The sequence below is a fragment of the Rhinolophus ferrumequinum genome, assembly GCF_004115265.2.
Source record: "Rhinolophus ferrumequinum isolate MPI-CBG mRhiFer1 chromosome 3 unlocalized genomic scaffold, mRhiFer1_v1.p scaffold_36_arrow_ctg1_4, whole genome shotgun sequence".
Taxonomy (NCBI): Eukaryota; Metazoa; Chordata; class Mammalia; order Chiroptera; family Rhinolophidae; genus Rhinolophus; species Rhinolophus ferrumequinum.
Genome location: NW_022680354.1, coordinates 720,346 through 738,718, shown reverse-complemented (window position 1 = coordinate 738,718; position 18,373 = coordinate 720,346). Strand labels below are relative to the sequence as shown.

General features: G+C 52.4%; 1 protein-coding gene across 3 annotated transcripts in view; it reads left to right on the top strand.

Annotated features, from left to right (window-relative positions):
• RPS6KA2 (ribosomal protein S6 kinase A2) overlaps nucleotides 1-18,373 on the top strand; it is a 224,282-nt gene that overhangs the window by 169,359 nt on the left and 36,550 nt on the right. For all 3 annotated transcript variants that reach the window (XM_033100429.1, XM_033100428.1, XM_033100427.1), the window contains exons 5-11: nucleotides 1,113-1,192; nucleotides 3,972-4,078; nucleotides 6,823-6,860; nucleotides 9,379-9,521; nucleotides 15,401-15,471; nucleotides 17,105-17,193; nucleotides 17,704-17,768. In XM_033100429.1, coding sequence (XP_032956320.1) covers nucleotides 1,113-1,192; nucleotides 3,972-4,078; nucleotides 6,823-6,860; nucleotides 9,379-9,521; nucleotides 15,401-15,471; nucleotides 17,105-17,193; nucleotides 17,704-17,768 — 593 coding nt within the window. The remainder of the gene's footprint in view (nucleotides 1-1,112; nucleotides 1,193-3,971; nucleotides 4,079-6,822; nucleotides 6,861-9,378; nucleotides 9,522-15,400; nucleotides 15,472-17,104; nucleotides 17,194-17,703; nucleotides 17,769-18,373) is intronic.

Sequence of the window (18,373 nt, the reverse complement as noted above, 5' to 3'; positions counted from 1 at the left end):
ACTACATGGCATTGCAGCTGGCATCCAGGGTGTTTTCTGCAGAAGTTGAGAAGTGGATGTCTTACAAAGAGTTTTAATCGCATCCTCTGTATTACCTCTGGTTGATCAAATGATACACGTTCTCCGTCTGCCTGTCAGGCCCTAGGATAGAGCATTTAATCCACACTCCAGGTGACACAATTCTGACCAAGGGTCTTCTAGTTAGAGGCCATATGTTTCTGAAAGTCACCATCTCCAGTGACCTTAGCATTTACTTTTAGAAATCAGGAAGTGTTGAGGTGTGCAGCCATCGGGACGCTTCCTGCCGTGCTTCCTCTGCATGTAGAAGGATGAGCAGCGACACGGCATCAGTCCCACTGAACTGGCTGGCCACCCAGTAGTGGTGGTCCTGGTCTCTCTTGACCCTCCATGGCATTCAGCCCCCTTTACTGAGGCACGCCCTGGCTCAGTGGTGGGTGGGAGCGCTGTGTGCTGCCAGAGGCCTGAAGCCTAAGCAGTAAGCCCATAATTGTGGCATTTGATTAAACCTAGAACACAAGCCCCACTGCCATGTCCAGTAGCCAGGCCAACCTGTCACCAGTGCTGCCATTAAAGAAGGACTCAAACGATGGGTGCCCTTGAACCCCAAGTTGTGAGAATGCAATTGGATAGGAAGGAAAGGGTACTCAACCAAACATCGTTAGAGGCTGTCATCCTGCTCCTCCAAACAGCTTCTAGCAAAAGTGTCTCTGCCGACACCTGTTTGTCCCCAAAGCCCAACGCTGATCATGGTGATAATGACAGTGAGTCGGAACCTACAAATCCTTTTCTCCCTGTGCCTTTCAATCCCCTTTATGATTAAAAAAGGAAGGAGTGGGGGAAGGAAGACAGGAAGGGAAGGGAGAGAAATGAGGAAAAAGTCTCAAGACTCGTAATAAAAGTGACAGAGGCAGACAGGACTCATTAATATTGGCTCCCTGTCCCTAATCCTGCCCCTGGCAAGCTGTCTGCGACTGGTTCCAGCCCCGTTTCTGAAATGACTACACAGTAATGCTTGAGTTAAAGCACCCTGTCCACTCCAGGGGACCATGAGGACCGTGACACTGACATGCTCACTCTCTGTCCTCCCACAGCCTTTCAGACGGAAGGGAAACTCTACCTGATCTTGGACTTCCTGCGGGGTGGGGACCTCTTCACCAGGCTCTCCAAAGAGGTAATGTCCCTCCTAGGAGGCCACAGGCTGTTGGCTTCTGTCTGGGATTCAAGGGACAAAGAGGGACAGAAAACGGAGTGGAAGGGTGGGGTGTGGGTGATTATGGGGAGGTATATAAAGGGGGTGTGTGTGTGTGTAAGAAGTTACACATGTTGCACAGGGAAGAACTCTGTTCTTGAAAGCTGTTAAGAAAACTGACTCTTCCAAAGACCCCTATGAAGCTCTCGAACCTTCCTTGCACTCTGTTTACTGCCCCGTGTAGACCAGGTGAAAACAGGAGATTGGTTTGTGGTAACAGTTGGGAAAGACAATATCCCACAGTGTCTCACTTCCCACCACATGAATATGCTATTAACACGCTCACCACACCTCCAGGGAGGAGCTTCAGGTCTTCACACATGAGGTCTCCATGACCAGCTGCCACTCCACAGCCCCGAGATTTATCCTTGATCTGTCAGTACCTGACGTAGGAACTTTCTGGAATGTTACTTAATGCAACATGAAGGCTCCCTGGCCCTAATTGACTTGAAGAGTCCTCTGCTTCATGGGGTGGGAGGAACCATCGCCTAGGTATATAACGCTGGGCTTTCAATCCTGAGTCTATGTGAACATCCTTTAGACAGAGGGGTAAAGGCAACAACACGTTACAGAGATGCTTGGAAGAGGTTTCCAGCCCTTCTGATGGAATCTACCCCAGCACAAGGTTTTTATTGGTTTTTATGGGATTCAGACCGCCCTCTCCCGTTTTTTCACCCCTTCCACCTCTTTTATCAGGAGGTTCCCTCCATCTTGCATGAGACCCCAAAATGAATGCTACATCAGGGTGGGGCAGGTATGGAGGGCCCAGGGACCTCAGTCTGCTCTCTCCCTCTATTTCCAATGTCCCTCCGGCGATGGCTAAATTGACATATTGGGTTCCTTGCAGTATAGGTTCAAAGCCTAAGGCTAAAGAATCAGATCTAAGTTCTAGAAAAAGCCCTTCTAGTGCAGGTATCTGGTCCCTTCTGAAGCTGATGTCTGGTCCCTTCTGGAGTTGCTATGTTCTGGTCTCTTCTCGAGCAGATGTCTTATTGCTTCTGGGGCAGGAGTCTAGTCCCTTTCTATGCCCCCCAGTTTGCGCTCACATTTCTAAAGATGGAAGATTGTTGACGTCTTCCAGTTTCTCATCTGATTTCTATTGATTTGTTCCCTCCTCCTCTCTCATTTACAGAAAATCAGGCCATCTTGGTTTTGATTTTGTTCAGCGTCTAGTATGATACCATGTTGTTGGTCTCCTTGACCAAAAAAGCAACAGCAATGAGCAGAAAACCCTGTAGTGCCTCACAGGGAGCATCCCCTAGACCTTTACCTCAGAGTAGACTTGAGGCTGTCAGGCGCCGCACAACGGAAACATGTGGGAAAGTGTTTCCCTTGTGTTCTCATTCAGCACGTCCACTGGACGGCACCCTGCAGTATGTCAGTCAGGTCACTATGCTGACCGCCTTCAGGGACTCATATTCCTGAGGTGTTTAATTTCTGTGGAGACTTGGTCTGTCATTTGTACTTGGGGGCTACACTGAGATGTGCCCTCACATGGGCAGGTAGAGAAATCCGGTTGCCCTCTGAACACTAAACTGCAGACACGACCCCGTGGTGTTTATATATAAGGTCAGAGGAGGGAGAAGTCGGTGACCAGCAGAACTTGACTGTAAGTAAGCCCATGAATTTGTGAACAGTTTGGGAAATAAACGTCCAGCCAGGGAAGGCGCTGGTTGCACGTGGGAGATGGACCAGGAGGTCCCAGGGGCTGGAGGGGCAGCTCCTAAGCCTTCCCACCAGGACGAGGGGGCACGTCCTGGCCCTACCGGGAAGCATCCCTTCTGGGACATGGATGTGCTCCGTCTGTATTAGCCTGACATATCCACCATCCAATCCCTGGCTGCCCTGATTCCTCAGTCCATGCTTACCAGACAACCTTGTATTGATTTTTCGTATGTCTGCCTTCACAGAGAGCACCATGGACTCCTAGTCTCTGTGACATTGACCTCACGGTGAATGTGAAAAATGGTTTCTGATAATGATCTGCCTTCCTAGTAAGGTGACTACAGAAGCACGTGCTGCTTCTCAGAACCACCAGGGACAGAGAAGTGTCACCATGATACCATGACTTTGAAGTCATGTGTGACTTAGCTTGCCCGAATCAGGGTGCCCCCACTCATGGACCCTGACACCCACGTGCCCCTGTCCAGCCATCCTCCCCAGGCCTGGGGCACCCCACTGACTCTACACGATCTTGTTGTCTTTGGTAGAGCTCGGCCCACTTTGGCTAGACAGCAGGTTACTAGTTTGCATACACCCAAAGTAAAGATGTGAAATCAAAGGGAGAAGAGTGAGTTAGACATGTTTTCAATAGCTCATCAGGCTTTTATAGTGTGGTTTCATTTTGTATTAAAATCTTACTGATTCACGTCAGAAACGCTCTTACCAAAATATAAACCCAGAACTGCAGTCCAGAGCTGCGTGGTCTGTGGGGGTTTGGAGGACTAAGAGCCACCTGCTCCCCTCACAAGACCAATGAAGCCATCTTTGTAAGAAGCGCTCTTCTGCCTTCCCCGATCTTAAAGCTATAAACAGAACTCATGTTTCCATGATAGGAGCCAGAGTACGTCACTGGGGGGCCGTGATGTTGTACAGAGCCCCAGTGTGTAGTTGTGGGGCTGAAGCACGGTCTCTCGGGCAGACTTCCTGAAAGCGAGCCAGCCCCCCAGAGGTGCTGAACAGCCTGTGTCCCTGTCCCTAGGTGATGTTCACGGAGGAGGACGTGAAGTTCTACTTGGCCGAGTTGGCCTTGGCTTTGGACCACCTGCACAGCCTGGGCATCATCTACAGGGACCTGAAGCCTGAGAAGTAAGTGAGCCAGCAGGCCGCACTGCCCACACCCCCTTCTTGCCGGCCCACGTCTGCTCAGTATGTAGCTCCCACATGACTGCACATCAGGAAGCAGGCGGGGCACATCCTCATGCTGGCACCTCCCGGGCTGGGATTCCAGGCGTGGTGAGCAGAGTCCACCTGGACACTTGATGAGGTGCCCAGACTCAGGTGTGCTTACGTGCGCTGTAGTGTACGTTCCCAGCCCCCTCTGCCCTGATCCTGGGGGGCACGAGGCAGGGCCCATGTCCCTCTTCTGCAGGTCAGTCTGCAGGACAGGTGGGAGGCCCGTGCTCACCGCCTGATTCCACGTCCGCTTCCTGCCACGAGGCTCCTCCTTCCCAGAGGTGCACCCATCCTGCCCTGGGGAACGTCAGACCTGGGCCCCTCCCCGCTGGTCTCTCTCTTCTGTTCCGGTGCCCAGCTTTAGGAAGCCCTTTCGACTACTTCAACAAGCCCTTTTCTAGGTGACAAGTCAGATGAGTTCTTCCTAGAGTTTTTCTCAAAGACAATGGCTCCGGATTGCCCAGGCCCGAATTCCAGTAAGATTCGTGCTTGTTTGGCGGTGACCATCTGTAATGTTGTTTCTGGGATATTTTGCTGATCTAGTCTAAATTAGAAGAGGAAATTGCCTCTGTAATAACAGTTTCCATTTCAGGTGTTTTTCTTATATTTTCCATGGAAAGCTGACCCACGAATTAGGAGTGAGCCCCTTGGAAAGAGAAAGATCTAGTGGAGGCCATTTCAGGTTCAAGTGCTGACCTAGTAGTTGTCCCCAAGGTGAAGTCACTGGTTTTGTCACTCACTAGTCACTGTCCTGTGCAGCCCACTCCTGCCCCTGGACAAGGGGGCGCCTGGGGGGACCCACCAGCTTTGGGCACAGACAGCCCCAGCCGTGAGCTAAGACCTTTTCGGGAAGGGGGATTCTGGCCCGTGCTCCGGATCCCTTCCTCTTTCTCCTGCATGGACTGAGACAGACACAAACTCCTCTCCAAAGCCAACTTTATGCCACGCAGGGTCGTCTATGGGAGATGCAAAGTGCGTCTGCCTGTGCCCGGGGACGTGCGTGCACGTCGACACTGTGACATAACTAGCACGGTGCAGCATCACTGGCTGCACATGTAAATAATCATTTGCATAATTGTAACAGGCCCTCCCTCGAGGGTCCCCCCAGAGAAATCAGCATCCTGTCAATGAGGCTGTTTCCTGCGGCGAGTGGGGTGGATCTCCCTTGCTCACCGGTTGTGAGCTCTGGTTGTCTCTCTGTTTCAAGGTCAAAGGGATCTTTACAGTTAAAAATAGTGATGTGTAATTGCAGGGTTGAAGAGAAAAGATTTTGTTGTCAATTAGAATTTGTCTTGAGCGCTGCTCATTTCTGAGCAAAGATTGAGTCTAACTGAAAAGCAGAGATAAAAACATTGCCTCTTTCATTATAAATTGTCATCTTAATTACATCCTGTAACGTTTCCCTTCCTGTTTCCATAAAATCGTAGGTATTTTTTAATCCCATGGCAGATGTTTTAAGTTGTGGTAGGATAAACTTAACAAACTGTAGCATCGTGACCATTTGTCACGGGCCAGTACCGTAGTGTTCAGCGTTCTCAGTGTGCTACATACATCCCCACCGTCCATCTCCCAAACCCACTTCACCTTGCAAAACTGAAACTGTCCCATGAATCACTAACTCCCAACCCCTCCCCCAGCCCCCGGGAACCGCCCTTCGACCTTCTGTCTCTGTGACTCTGTTTCCTTTAGTCCTAAAGGAGTGGAATCATGGGAGTGGAATTGTAAAGTGCTTGTCTTTTTGTGACAAACATTCACAAACCTCAAGGTCTATCCATGTGGGAGCAAGTGTCAGAACTTCCTTCGTTTCCCAGATTTTTTTTTAAAGTTATCACATATTAATCCTCACAGCCTGCTTTGGTTTCTGTCCAGTCCACTTCCTGGTCTTTTGGGAGCTGGTGGAACAGGATTTAATTACAGCAAAAAGAGAAACAGGGGAGGCTAGGAGCCCAGGGACCCCAAGGGCTGACCGCCTAGAAGAATGGCTTCAGGAGACCTGGCCTGCGTCCACCCTGCAGACTGTCCCTCCACCCCCACTGGGGACCTAGGCAGAGCAAGGCCAGCTCTCCATTGTGGGGCATTTAGATGTCAGATGCTGGCATGACGAGGGCATGGATCAGGGAACAAGGCAGGGACCCAGTGGGAATAGCTCCTATAACAAGGTGAAGACTGCAGAACCCCAAGGCTCCTCAGTGCCAAGTACCCCCAAGGTGTCACAGGCTTTCCCCAGAGGTCAGGTTGGTCCCGAGAGCCCGGTGGGGCTCGGGGAGCGATCAGGGGAGAAGGAGCAGGCCTCTGGCAACTGAGGGGCTTCAGGGACAGAAACATCCCCTCAGAGACTGAGTGTTCACGGGCCAGGGCAGTCCTGGCCCTCTCGGTCCCATTCCTCACAGTGGACAGTCTGGAGTGTCCCAAATCTTCCCCGTGGGCTTATGCTCTGAAATCTGTAGTCCTAGCGTGTGCCTGGTTAGCCAGGCACCATGGATCTGAACTCCCCCTGACCCAGCAGAAGCTGCTGACTAGGGAGCAGCAATCTGGAAGCCCCCGTCTGGGACAGCAGGCAACTCCTGCGTGGACACTGCGCCCCAAGCGGCCCTGGCTCCCATGTCCCCAGTATGTCAGGTCTCATAAAGCATCTGTTTTCTCCTCCTGTCTTTCAGCATCCTCCTGGATGAAGAAGGACACATTAAAATCACAGGTTTGTAAAAGGTGCTGGTCTCCCTCGCTGCCGACATGTGAGTCCTGCTAAAATCTCGGGCCAGCGTGGGCAGACACGTGCCTCTGTTTTGGCTGACTTTCCATCGCTATGGATGAGTTGTGGGGCTGTGTGTCCTTGCAGCATCGAGAAATGCTCACACATCCCAGGTTGTCCCTCTTTCCTTCTCTCCTTCTGGCCTAAGACCCTTCTAGCACCTTCCCTGCGGACACTGGGCACCACTGGGAGTTTGGCCCAGGAGTCTCGATGCAGCTCTCTGACCTTAGGACAGATACCCCTGATCTCACTGTCGCGTGACCAGCCCGGCGTCCCCTCCCACCCCCATCGTTTCTGAGGGACCCATTCTCCGTGAAACCTCAAGCCCTTCCCATCAATGCCAAGCTCAGTCACACTGAAGACATGCTTTCTAGTTCCATGACACCCATCTGTGTTAGTTTCCTCTCACTTCTGTCACCAATTACAACAAACGTGGGGGCTTAAAACAGCACATCTATATCATCTTACGGTTCTAGAGGCCAGAAGTCCAAAATGGGGCTCCTGGGGCTGCGATCAGGCGTGGGCCGGCCGTGCTCCTTTCTGGAGTCTCCAGAGGGGCATCTGTGTCCTTGTCTCCCAGCCTCCAGGAGCCCCGCGTCCCTTGGCTCGAGGCCTGTGCTCTACCTTCAGAGCCAGCGGCATAGCCTCTCTCATCCCTGGGACTCTGGCCTCTGCCCCCTCCTTCTTGTAAGGGTCCTTTGCTTCATGGGCCCACCTGGTGACCCAGGGTTACGTCCTGTGTCACGATCCTTGACGTCACCACACCTGTAGGGTCCCTTTCCCATGCACGGTGACTTACTCACAGGTTCCGGGGTTGACCTGGGCCTGGCGTCACCTCCACCCACACCCCCTCCCACATGTCCCTGAACTAACGCTCTCTCCTCACCTCTTTTGGAAGCACATCCCTGCTCAAGCAGCTGGTCAACCCCTGTTCTTCCTTCAGAGCTTACCTGGCTGCTCCTTCTTCCCGAAGCTTCCACACGGTCTCCCTGCCACTCAGTTACTGGTCTGCCTCTGGCCACACAGTCATTCTCCAGGGCAGGTTTTCCCTGCTCTTTCCAGATCCCCAGTACCTAACAGAATAGCTGACCATACGTACTCAGTAAATATTTTTAAATGCTCGTTAAAGTTGAAAAGTTAGACCTTTACAATTTCTCACTAATTATACACAAGATCGTGACTATCCGTTTAACAGAACCTTCAGACTACACGGAGCTGGCAGGAGAATCGCAGGTTCTAGGGTACCTGGAGTGTCACGTGACTCAACAGCAGGCAGGGCTGCCCCTGGGCTCCCTCTAGTTTGATCTGTTCTTGCTGCCTTTTGTGCCTTCCCCGGCCAGTGTGACAGCAGAAGGAATCCACCCGTAACAAGCTGAGAAAGTCAAATCAACTTCCACAGCTGGTTAAGGTGGCTCACGGGGGCTTTTCGTGTGGATCTAAGATTCTGCTCATATTGTATATGTTTTCTCTGCTGAGTGAGGAGCTGCCTGTGTGATACACAAATCACGTGTGCAGCGGTAGCTGGAGTAAGTAGAGCTACCACGTCAAGTTTATCTGTAATATTAGAGTTTTGGCTTTTTGTGATTTAATGATCAGGGTCTGTATCATTTATTTGGGACCCAAGTTAATAATATGTGGTAATCTGTCATTTTGGCCAGGCACAAATTATAAAGAAACCCCTGAAAGTCTAATGTGCCGAGCAAGTCACTTCAGCAGTGAACGAGCAGCCCACCCGTGGGTGTTTGACACTCTCGTTCAGCACGTGGCCTCATTCCACCTTCACATGGCCCTGGGAGGAGCTGATGTCATCCTTATTTTCATAGATGATCAACTGAGCGGTGCTATAATCTTAGAACCCACGTGCTCTGTGTGCTCCCTCCGCTAAGCGCGTGAGCACACGGGCATCAGAGGGAGGGAGAAGTTCACGAAGATTTCATGGAGGAGGTGGAGGGGAGGGTGCTCACTGCACACCCCAGGCAGGTGCCCTGAAGTCCCCTCGCACTTGTCCATCTTCCGCTTCGAGCCTCGCCAACCAGGGACCTCTTTCCGAAGTCGCCCTCCGTTCCGGTCCTTTCCTTCCTGTCTCGGCCTGACCTGGGGCTTAGCGCTCTGAGGTCCGCGTGCCTGGGCCTGCTAGGAAGCGTCTCCTGGGGAGTGCATGCTGGTCACTAAGAAAGGCAATTTCTTCACCTGCTCACAAGGCCTCCTGAGTTTGTAGATTCCTAAAGACCGTGGACTTGGGGCATTCCCAGGCTCTCCACAGCTTGTGTGGCCATGATGCTTGCATCCCGGTGGGGCGGGGGAGGGGGGTTCTGTGGGGCCAGATAGAGCGGCTGGGGAAGTAATGCCCAGTCGGGCGGAATTCACAGAAGTGACACTGAAGCCCACCCGTTTGGCCTTGGCATGGGGATGGCCCCGAATGCCCCTCGGGGACTGAGCAGTGCTGTGTGCTATTTGCCTTTAGATTTCGGGCTCAGTAAGGAGGCCATTGACCACGACAAGAGAGCTTACTCCTTCTGTGGGACAATCGAGTACATGGCGCCCGAGGTGGTGAACCGGAGAGGACACACGCAGAGCGCCGACTGGTGGTCCTTCGGCGTGCTCATGGTAACGGCCCGTCCTGCTCGGTCCGCGTCAGTGCCCGTGGTACCTGTTTCCCCCGCCTCCACCCCAGGCTGGTTCAGAGATCCGGGAATGACCCGGGGAAAACAGTGCTTGAAATGTATGCAACCAGTGCCCGTTACGTGACTCCACCAGGACGCGGCCACCCCGTCCTGACCCCTACATTTCCTGGCCGCCTCCTTCTCTGCCCATCCCAAATTCCCACCATCAGGAAACAGAACTGGGATTCAAATAAGGACACAAATGTAGCAAGAGCCAAACCTTCTTTATACTTAATGCTCTTACAGGTTTACCATGAAGATTTTAAGAGGTGCCGCAATTTCCATATTAAACATATTTTTCTTCAAACACAAAATCCTTCCACTTAGTCATAAAAACTAACACGAGACAAAAGACACATGGAGTTAAACATTTTTATGTCTACACCCAGAAACCTGAATTTTCTTTCGATCATGTTCACTGATAGAGCGTAAAACAGGCACCGTCTCCTCCAGGCTCCCTATCGTCATAATAGGAACGGCGCTGGTTCCCTGTCCCCCACGCCCGGGCGGCCCTTCCCGCGCTCCCTTCCTTCTATGCGTTCACTCTGTCCATCCTCCCAGCCAACGCCGTGTTGTGGCCTCCATGCTCTGCAGCCCTCAGAGGAGACCAGACTTGTGACACTGTGGAATCTGACGTTGGATGACAGTGGTTGGTGGCATTTCAGGGCTGTCCACGTCCCCCCCCCACCGGCATCCTGTACAGGCAACACATGAGGAAACTGAGGCTGCAGGAGCTTGAGTAGCTTTGCCGACGTTCGCTCAGCTAGCACGAGGCACAACTGTGTGCATCTGCACCCCAGCTTCCCTCAGCAACCAGCGCCCCCCACCCCACCACACACACCTGGTCCCCTTGCTATGGAACCGCTGGGCTGCATCTCCCATGGTTCCCAGGTGTTACTGGGGAGCCCTAGGCCGGCACCCAGGACTCCTTGAGGGGCACGGTCACTGGTCTGTAGGTCCGGTCCTCAGCCCCATGGGCTCAGAAAGGCTGGCTGTTTGTCAGCACACAGACAGCACACAGACAGACTACTGACCTCCTCTGTGGGGCAGACCTACATGACACCATCTTGGTGGTTTCCTGTCCCCAGGGCCAGTACCTCCTCTGGCCTGTCAGCCACCTGCCAGGAAACTCAAATTATAATGAGAAGGCCACTCCCTAAAATGGGATCACAAGGCATTGAACAGTTTGTTATAGGCAAAGGAACCGAGACACGTCTGCAACATAATAAGGCTCCATAGATGTTAGCTAAGAGGGAGGTGTTGGGTTACTGTGTTTATGATTTTTCAGAAATTTAGTGGCATGAGCTAGGATGCAGTCAGTCTCCACACTGGGGACCCCACCGCTGTTTCTAGACTTCCCTGCTCTACTTCTTTCTCACTGGCTGGGGCTTCCTGTGTCCCCTGCCTGGAGAGGTTTGGTGGTGGGGTGGGGACCGGCCTCACCGCCTGCTGCAGAGTTCACTGGGAAGTTTAAGGTTGCCTTTCCAACACTGGGTTATAAGTCGGAGGTGACAGGTCTGCAGCTTCAGGACCAATTCCTGTTTCTAAGCCCCGCCCTCCTGAAAAGCACATCCCTCTGCAGAAAGGCAGGTTCCCTTAGGGGACCCCATGCTTCATCCTGTCCCTGGCTCAGTTCTGTCCTTCCTCGCTGGGGACCCCCAGCTGTTATTTCTTCCTCTGAAATCAAACCCAAAGCCCTTGAAGATGACAGGTAGTGACTACACTGGGCTTGCAAGTGACCACACAGCGGTCCTCCAGATAACCTTTTCCTTATGAGCTGAAGTCACAACTTGTGACTACATGTGTCTCAGTGTAACTGATGTCTCAACAGGAGGCCAGCCTGAGACTGCAGAGAAGGGACAACTGAGCAGGTGATCGCAGTGAGGAGCCGGCAGCCAAAGCCACACTTACGTCAAAGCCCACTTGATTTATGGGGAGCCTCCTGGGGGGTGGAGAAGGGGATGTGATGTTCCCCTAACCTGTTTCTACATATTAACACAATGGACCATAAAATCTATCCCATAATACAAAGTAGACCTCAAAAGTGTGTCCTGGTCAGAATCATTGCAAATTAAAGAAATAAATGGAGAAGCGGAAAGAAAAAAATAAGAACAGCAAAGATATATAACAAGAAAGATTGAAAGAAAAAACACCTATGCACGCACACCTGAGAGAAAGCACAAACAGAAATGAGGACCAAAGAAGACAAGAGGAAATATGACTTGTTTTGAGCTAATCTCCCTTGCCCAGGCTTTGCCCAGACTACCTCCCTTCAGTGTTCCCAGGACGTCACAGGCACTCCCGGAGCAGAGCACAATTCTCCCTGCAGAGCTGGTGGCATTGTCTTTTGTGTCCTCTTGGCATTTGGACATATTGCTGTTGTAACATCTGTCATCTTACGTTATGAAAATCCATTTCTCGGAGCATCTCCGGCACAAGGTGTTTCCTAAGCACCAGGGGACCTTCCCCATGTCCCCAGTGCTCCGGGAAGTGAGGAGCTGATGCAGAGGCTGGCTCCTTGCTTCTTCTAAAGGACGCCTGCCCCGGCTGCAGGCTGGCATCTCTGACACAGCAGAAATGGCCCGGACATTTCTCACCGGACACAGCACATTTCTCACCAACTGGCTTACCTGTTTGTTGGAGTTGTCCAGTCATTTTAGTCAAGGGGGCTCCACACTCAGTGCGTCGTTGCAGCTGGAGAAGTGGATGACGCTGGTCCCAGAACCGAGGTTCTGCTCATTAGCGTGAAGCGGGGGAGGGGCGGTCACACCGATGACAAGTTAAGAGTCTGCACAGCGCTCAGAGTATAGACAGTGTCCTCGCGTTTGTTTGATCTGAACCAAGAAATCATTAAGTTAAGCAGGAAAGGTAGCATTGTTTCTGTGTACAGAAGTGGACACTAAGGCTCACAGAAGAGGAGAGGTTGGATAAGACCCCTTCCTTGTTGGGGAATCCACACTCACCTCTGCGGAAAGGGTCTTCACACTTCAGGGGCCGCTGCCCATCCCCTCCTTGAATTTCCTCAGTCGGGCCCGTCCACCCGTGTCCTCTGACAATCCACAATCCCTCCGCAGAGCCGGAGGGAAGACGCTCGTGTTGATGGTGGCGCTCCCTGTGCTGCACAAAATGGAACGTCTGAGGCGAGGCACTGGTGACCAGAAACGAGCGCGAACAAACGCCGATGGCTCCAGGGCGACAGCGCATCGCCAGCACAGCCCCACGCCGGCCTGGACGTCGGTGTCGAGGACAACGTCAGGGTTGCGTTTCATGCGTGTTCCACGCACGGCTGACCGCTCTGGGTTCCTGCAGGAGCCCACCTTCCACTCTCCGCCCGTTTCTTCACCACGGCCCTGGAAGTGCGAGCGCCGTCACATGCGGGTTCCGTGTGAGGGCCTCGTGCTGCTGCAGCAAACGGGGCTGGTTCTGGGCTGGGGCGCGGCCCCCACAACAGGCAGGAGGAGCTGCCCCTGCCTCCTGAGGCTGTTTCAAGGAGGGGGCAGTGCCGAGATCTGAAGCTCTCACACAAGACGGGCCACATGAGTATGCAGAGGTGTGACTAGCTGTCCCACAGGCTCTGATACATCGTCACACGCTCGTCTGCAGCGAGACCCAGCCCCACCCACACCGCGCACAGCGGGGCTGCTGCCCCCTCAGACCGTCTCACAGTCGGCTTGGCCCTTGTCCACTTTCAGATGAAGACAGCAGCTTGCTCTTCGTTTTGTTTTGAGAATGTTGATCAGCCAAATGAACTGGAATTCTCGGCTCCCTCTGACCTGTGTCTCCCTTACCGAGACCTTCTCATTCTTCTGCGCCCAGCACCATCTAGGCTCCTGGAGTGGTGACATGCCTGTGCCCCAGGGCTGGCCACCTCCGTAGGTTCATTAGATGTCCGTCTACACAGGGCTTTCCACCCCGGCACTGTTGGGGTTTGGGGCCGGGCAGTTCTTTGTGCTGGACACTGTCCTGGGCCTTCTGGGCTGCTGAGCAGCACCCCTGGGCCACGGGCACCAGCATCCTTAGCACCCCAGAGCTGACCAGCAAAACTGGGTCTGGACATGCCTCAAAATTGAAAACCACTGCTTTAGTACATCGAATGATTTACCCGCCTGGAAGCATCGTAACTACTTACAGTGAAAGTGCACCCACGTCTTATCGGGTCCCCTCTACGTTTCTGCAGCCTGCCTGGGTGCTGACTTGTGCATGAATCACTTGGCGGTATCCCACCAAACACGCGATCCAGTGTGGGAGCCCACCGCCAGCCGTGGTTTTTATCAGTTGGCCCTGGAGACTTGGGTCAGTCTCGAGACTGTCCAACACTAGAGCACAACTGACAGGTGTCTCAGGGGTGCTCAGCCGTAACACCCCGATTTCATGAGACACTTAAATGCTGAGAAATTCCTCAGCGGCTTTATTCAGAATGGTAATACTGACACGATCCCCTTCCTCGGCTGACAGAAAAGGGCACGCTGAAGGGGGCTGGCAGTGAAGCCAGGGTACCAGGACACGTGTGGGCGGAAAAAATAACAGCTTCACCCCCACCCCCACCACCTCATCACCAGGAAACATTTACTGAACACCCATTGGCGTTGGATGTTCTGCGGGTTAATAAATGGTTAAGGACCTCCCTGGTGTAGGGGAAAGAACAAAGTGCAGGGAAGAAGAGGACGGAAGGAGAGAAACACAAAGGATTTAGACCCTGATCGTTAGGGAGTCGTAGTCAAAGCTGAAAAGAAAGCACCCAGCAAATGTATGCATGATATCATAATCAACAGGTAGATGGTATACAGCCATCAGAATGGGCGCTGTCTGCGTAGCAAAGATTAAACAGCAACTCAAGTAATAGCTTTTCCATTTCACGTGGCCAGACAGGCTTTTCTCTGACATGGGATTTCATTAGTACTAGACTCAAGAAAGAAAGAAGAGGGAAAGAAAGGAAGAACTAAAATAGGGAGAGAATTTTCTCTGCTGATATGGTTCTTTTTTAAGAAATATTTTAATTTGTATGATCAATTTATAAAATGTATCCTATTTTATCAGAAGAATAGCTCGTCTGCCAACCAGAGCTTTCTAGCCTTTCAATTTGATCGTGTTTGTCTATTTTTAGATTCTCCTTGGACTCTCTCACTCTCGTTTTTTATTGTATATTGATCGTTTCCTGCAGCCTGTCTGCTCTATGTGCCTTCACTCAATGGGTACGCACGGCAGGGACAGCAAATGTTAGTTAATGTGAGAGAGCTTCAAACACCCGAATGAACAGGGTTTTTAAATTTCTTTTAAAATTTGCTCTCAGAGAGTAGACCAGTGACATTAGTAAAGCCTTAAATGTGTTCATGTCCTTAGGGTTGTAATTCCCCTCCTAGCAGACTGTCAGAGGACGACTCCTACTCTGAGGAGAGCGTCTGTGTGCATTTCAGTGTGCTCCCCGTCCCGTCCTGATGCGTAACGATGTTCAGTACGACTTAGCTGCCGCCTCGTCCCCAGCACCCGCCAGAGGACGGGGTCCTCTGAACCCCACAGAAGACGTATGGCCCGAGATGCCGGCCCCTCCCCATGCCCCGCTACCCTCTCTCTCTTCTCCATTGCGCTTAGCACGTCCTCACCTACCACAGAGCTGACTTATTGACTGCTTTTATCGTTTGTCCACGTCCCGCCGACGTGACCTCCATGAGCAGTTCCGCTCACTGATGTTCACCAGGCAGGGCGGCGATGCCTGCCTCCCACTGACCGGGACGTGAGTGGGTTGCACTGGCCTGCCTGGAACTCTCTGCGGCTGCATCCCGCCCGTCTGAACACGCGCTCTCCCTGTCCGGTGTTCCCTTGCAGTTCGAGATGCTCACGGGGTCACTGCCGTTCCAGGGGAAGGACAGGAAGGAGACCATGGCCCTCATCCTCAAGTGAGTAGGACATGTCCACCCTTGGGGACCCACCCATAGCTGTTAGCACCTCTGATAGTCAGAGCTTCCGTCGTCGAAACCTGGGTGATAGGCAGCCACGGGCTGTAATGATGGCTACAGGGGACGCAGTGAATGGCCCGCCGTGCACGAGGGCACTGAGTGATTCTGACGACCGCTTCTGCCATAGGTAAAGTTTTCCATCAGTAAGGATCCCCTACGTTGTCCAACAGACAGGGTTTCGGTGTGATGAGTGGTGACCATCAGAAATGAAGCCCAGATCCGAGGGCAGAGGTCTTAGGCTCCAGAGAGGGTGCAGGCCTGGGGGCTTCTTCTCCTTCTCTGCCTGGTGGCCCCATTTGTGCAGGTACCTGAGCTCTCCTGCCTGACGTTGGCAGGAACCAAGTTGCCCGGGTGACCGAATATAAACATAGTTCTCTCCTTAATGTCGTGAGGAATCATTTACCGCGCAAGTGGATTTGGCTCCCAGAACCCCAGAAAGAAGTTCAGCCCCAGAAAGAAGTCTGCTGCGACGTCTTCAGTGTGGCCAGGCTCTGTCTGAGCAGCATGTCAGAGGGAGAGCTCTAGGAGGAAGAAAGCAGATGGGACGTTGCACGGGAGTGGGGAGGTGGCCAGGAAACCGTTACAAGGGGACGCCAAATCAGTGTCTCCCTGCTGAGCGATGCAGGGGACTCCTGTGCGCCTGAAGGGGACATCATAAAGCCGCTGGTCCTCACTACCAGTTCTCTCCAACCCTACAAATGGTCTGTAACCTTTATGCAATCCAGAGGCACCTAAAAAGCCTAAGTTTTTGTAGATGACGCCATTGTATAAATGGAAGGAGAAAGGCCTGGAGGAGGCCCACGAGGAAGTGTCTTCCTGTGTCAGGTGACCTTACGTTATGAATGACATCTGTAGCTGCAGTCCCTTGTTTTTGTATTGATTACCTCAGTTCCTGTTTATTTTAATGGGCAATAAGATGTGTACCTTTTCTAAAGCTAGAATAATTCCCTCCAGCAAATCCCAGGTGTGGGCTCAGGACCGGTCACTTAGGAGGGGCCACATTTCTGAGACGCAGCACCCAGCTGTGGTCCCGTGGTTCTCAAAGTGTGGTCCCAGGGGCCTGAGACCCTCTGGGCGCTTGCAAAACCCCTTTCCCTGATTTCCTTATAGTAGTACAATAGAGGAAGTGCAGAGGCAGGAAAGAGAACCCCGCTGGTTTCCGGCAGCCCCGGAAGAGATTCCCAAAGTGTGGATATCACCGCTTGGCTCAAAGCCGTCATGTTGCTCCTTTGGAAATCCTAGTTAATTCCCATTAAAAATGCTACTGACAGTCCTGGGATTATGGTTGTCTATTTGTCGAGGCATGGTTATTTTTAAGATCAATTATTAACTAGCTAGTGTAAAATGTTCTGTTTCCGTCTCTAATATGTACAACCCACATAAACAAAAACTCTTTGGTATCCCCACTGACTCTCCATGCAAAAGGCCCTACAGCCAAAACGGCAGGGTGCGCTGCTGCGGTCACTCTGAGCTGAGCCTGTTGGCCTGTTCATGCTAACTGAGCAGGAAGGCAAAGCCTGAAGAAGCCAGCCCCTAGGGGCTGTCCTCCCCCTAAGTCTGACTTGCTTTGCAGAGCCAAGCTGGGTATGCCCCAGTTCCTCAGCATGGAGGCCCAGAGTTTGCTGAGAGCCCTCTTCAAGCGGAACCCCTGCAACCGGCTGGGTAAGAGCCCCAGGGCCCTGCACCCGCCGCGGTGGGGTGCCATGGGGACACGCGGGCCGACTGCCTGGCCCCGAGGTCCCTGAAAGCAAAAGGTCCTGAGGTGGGTGGGAACACTGCCACATATTGTGCGAGCTCCGAGGACGCCCAAAACATACAGTCACCGCCCAAGCATTAGTGGAAGTGATTTTCTAGAAGTCACTGTTTTTACTTTTTTTTTAAACTGTTTTACTTCCGTTACTTTTGGAACTCTACAAACTCAGGACAGAACAATTGAAAAGCTGCTTCCAGTTTAATGCCCCTTAAGAAATTTCAATATATATTGAAGTCGAGACTTACATGAATGGTAACTAAGTACCAATTCATTTTTAAAATAATTCCTTACAGAAAGATTTCCCGTAGTTGCCTTTCAGTGGGAATTCTCCCACAGTGTGACCGGGTAGTTAGAACTTCCATAGGTAACACATCTACTGAAATCTTTGTCCTCATGCCACTCTGTTGTCGTTGTGACAGGTGCTGGTATTGATGGCGTGGAGGAGATCAAGCGTCACCCTTTCTTTGTCACCATAGATTGGAACGTAAGTTGCTGCAGTCCCCACTGCACACGAATGGCAGGGAGGTGGGGTGCAGGGCACCCCCGCCGCTCAGTACAAACCAGAGGTGAACGTCAGCTTGTGCCCTGGAAGGGGCCGGGCTCTCACGAGCCTTCCGCAGGGGCTGGCATTTCACAGCTGCAGCCCGGGAGCCACCACCTCCCCTCCCCACCGGCTCTGGGCCTGAAATCTGTTACTATTCTTGGCCCGTTAGAGGGGGGCTTAGGTGACCCTGCGGCCCTTCCCCCACACTGAGGACAGAGCAGAGATCCTCCTCAGCTAACAAGGATCCCGGGGTGCTCGGAGGGCTGCTCGGAGGGGCCTTTTTAGTGCTAGGGCCTCTGGACACCCCAGGTTCTGCATTGCATTGCTGATCTTCAAAAGGGCTCAGGCCCACACAGCTCTCTTGTTGTTAAAGACAAAATATGGCCCAGGCTGTTAAAGTTATTCATGGCACTTGTTAAAGACCTAAGGAAGACTATTCAAGAGGGCCATCGAGATGGGGTAGGGACCCTGGCAGCATGGTTTTCAGTCGGGGAGAGATGGGTCTCAACTCTGATGAGCTGTATAGTCCTGCTTATAGAGCTTTT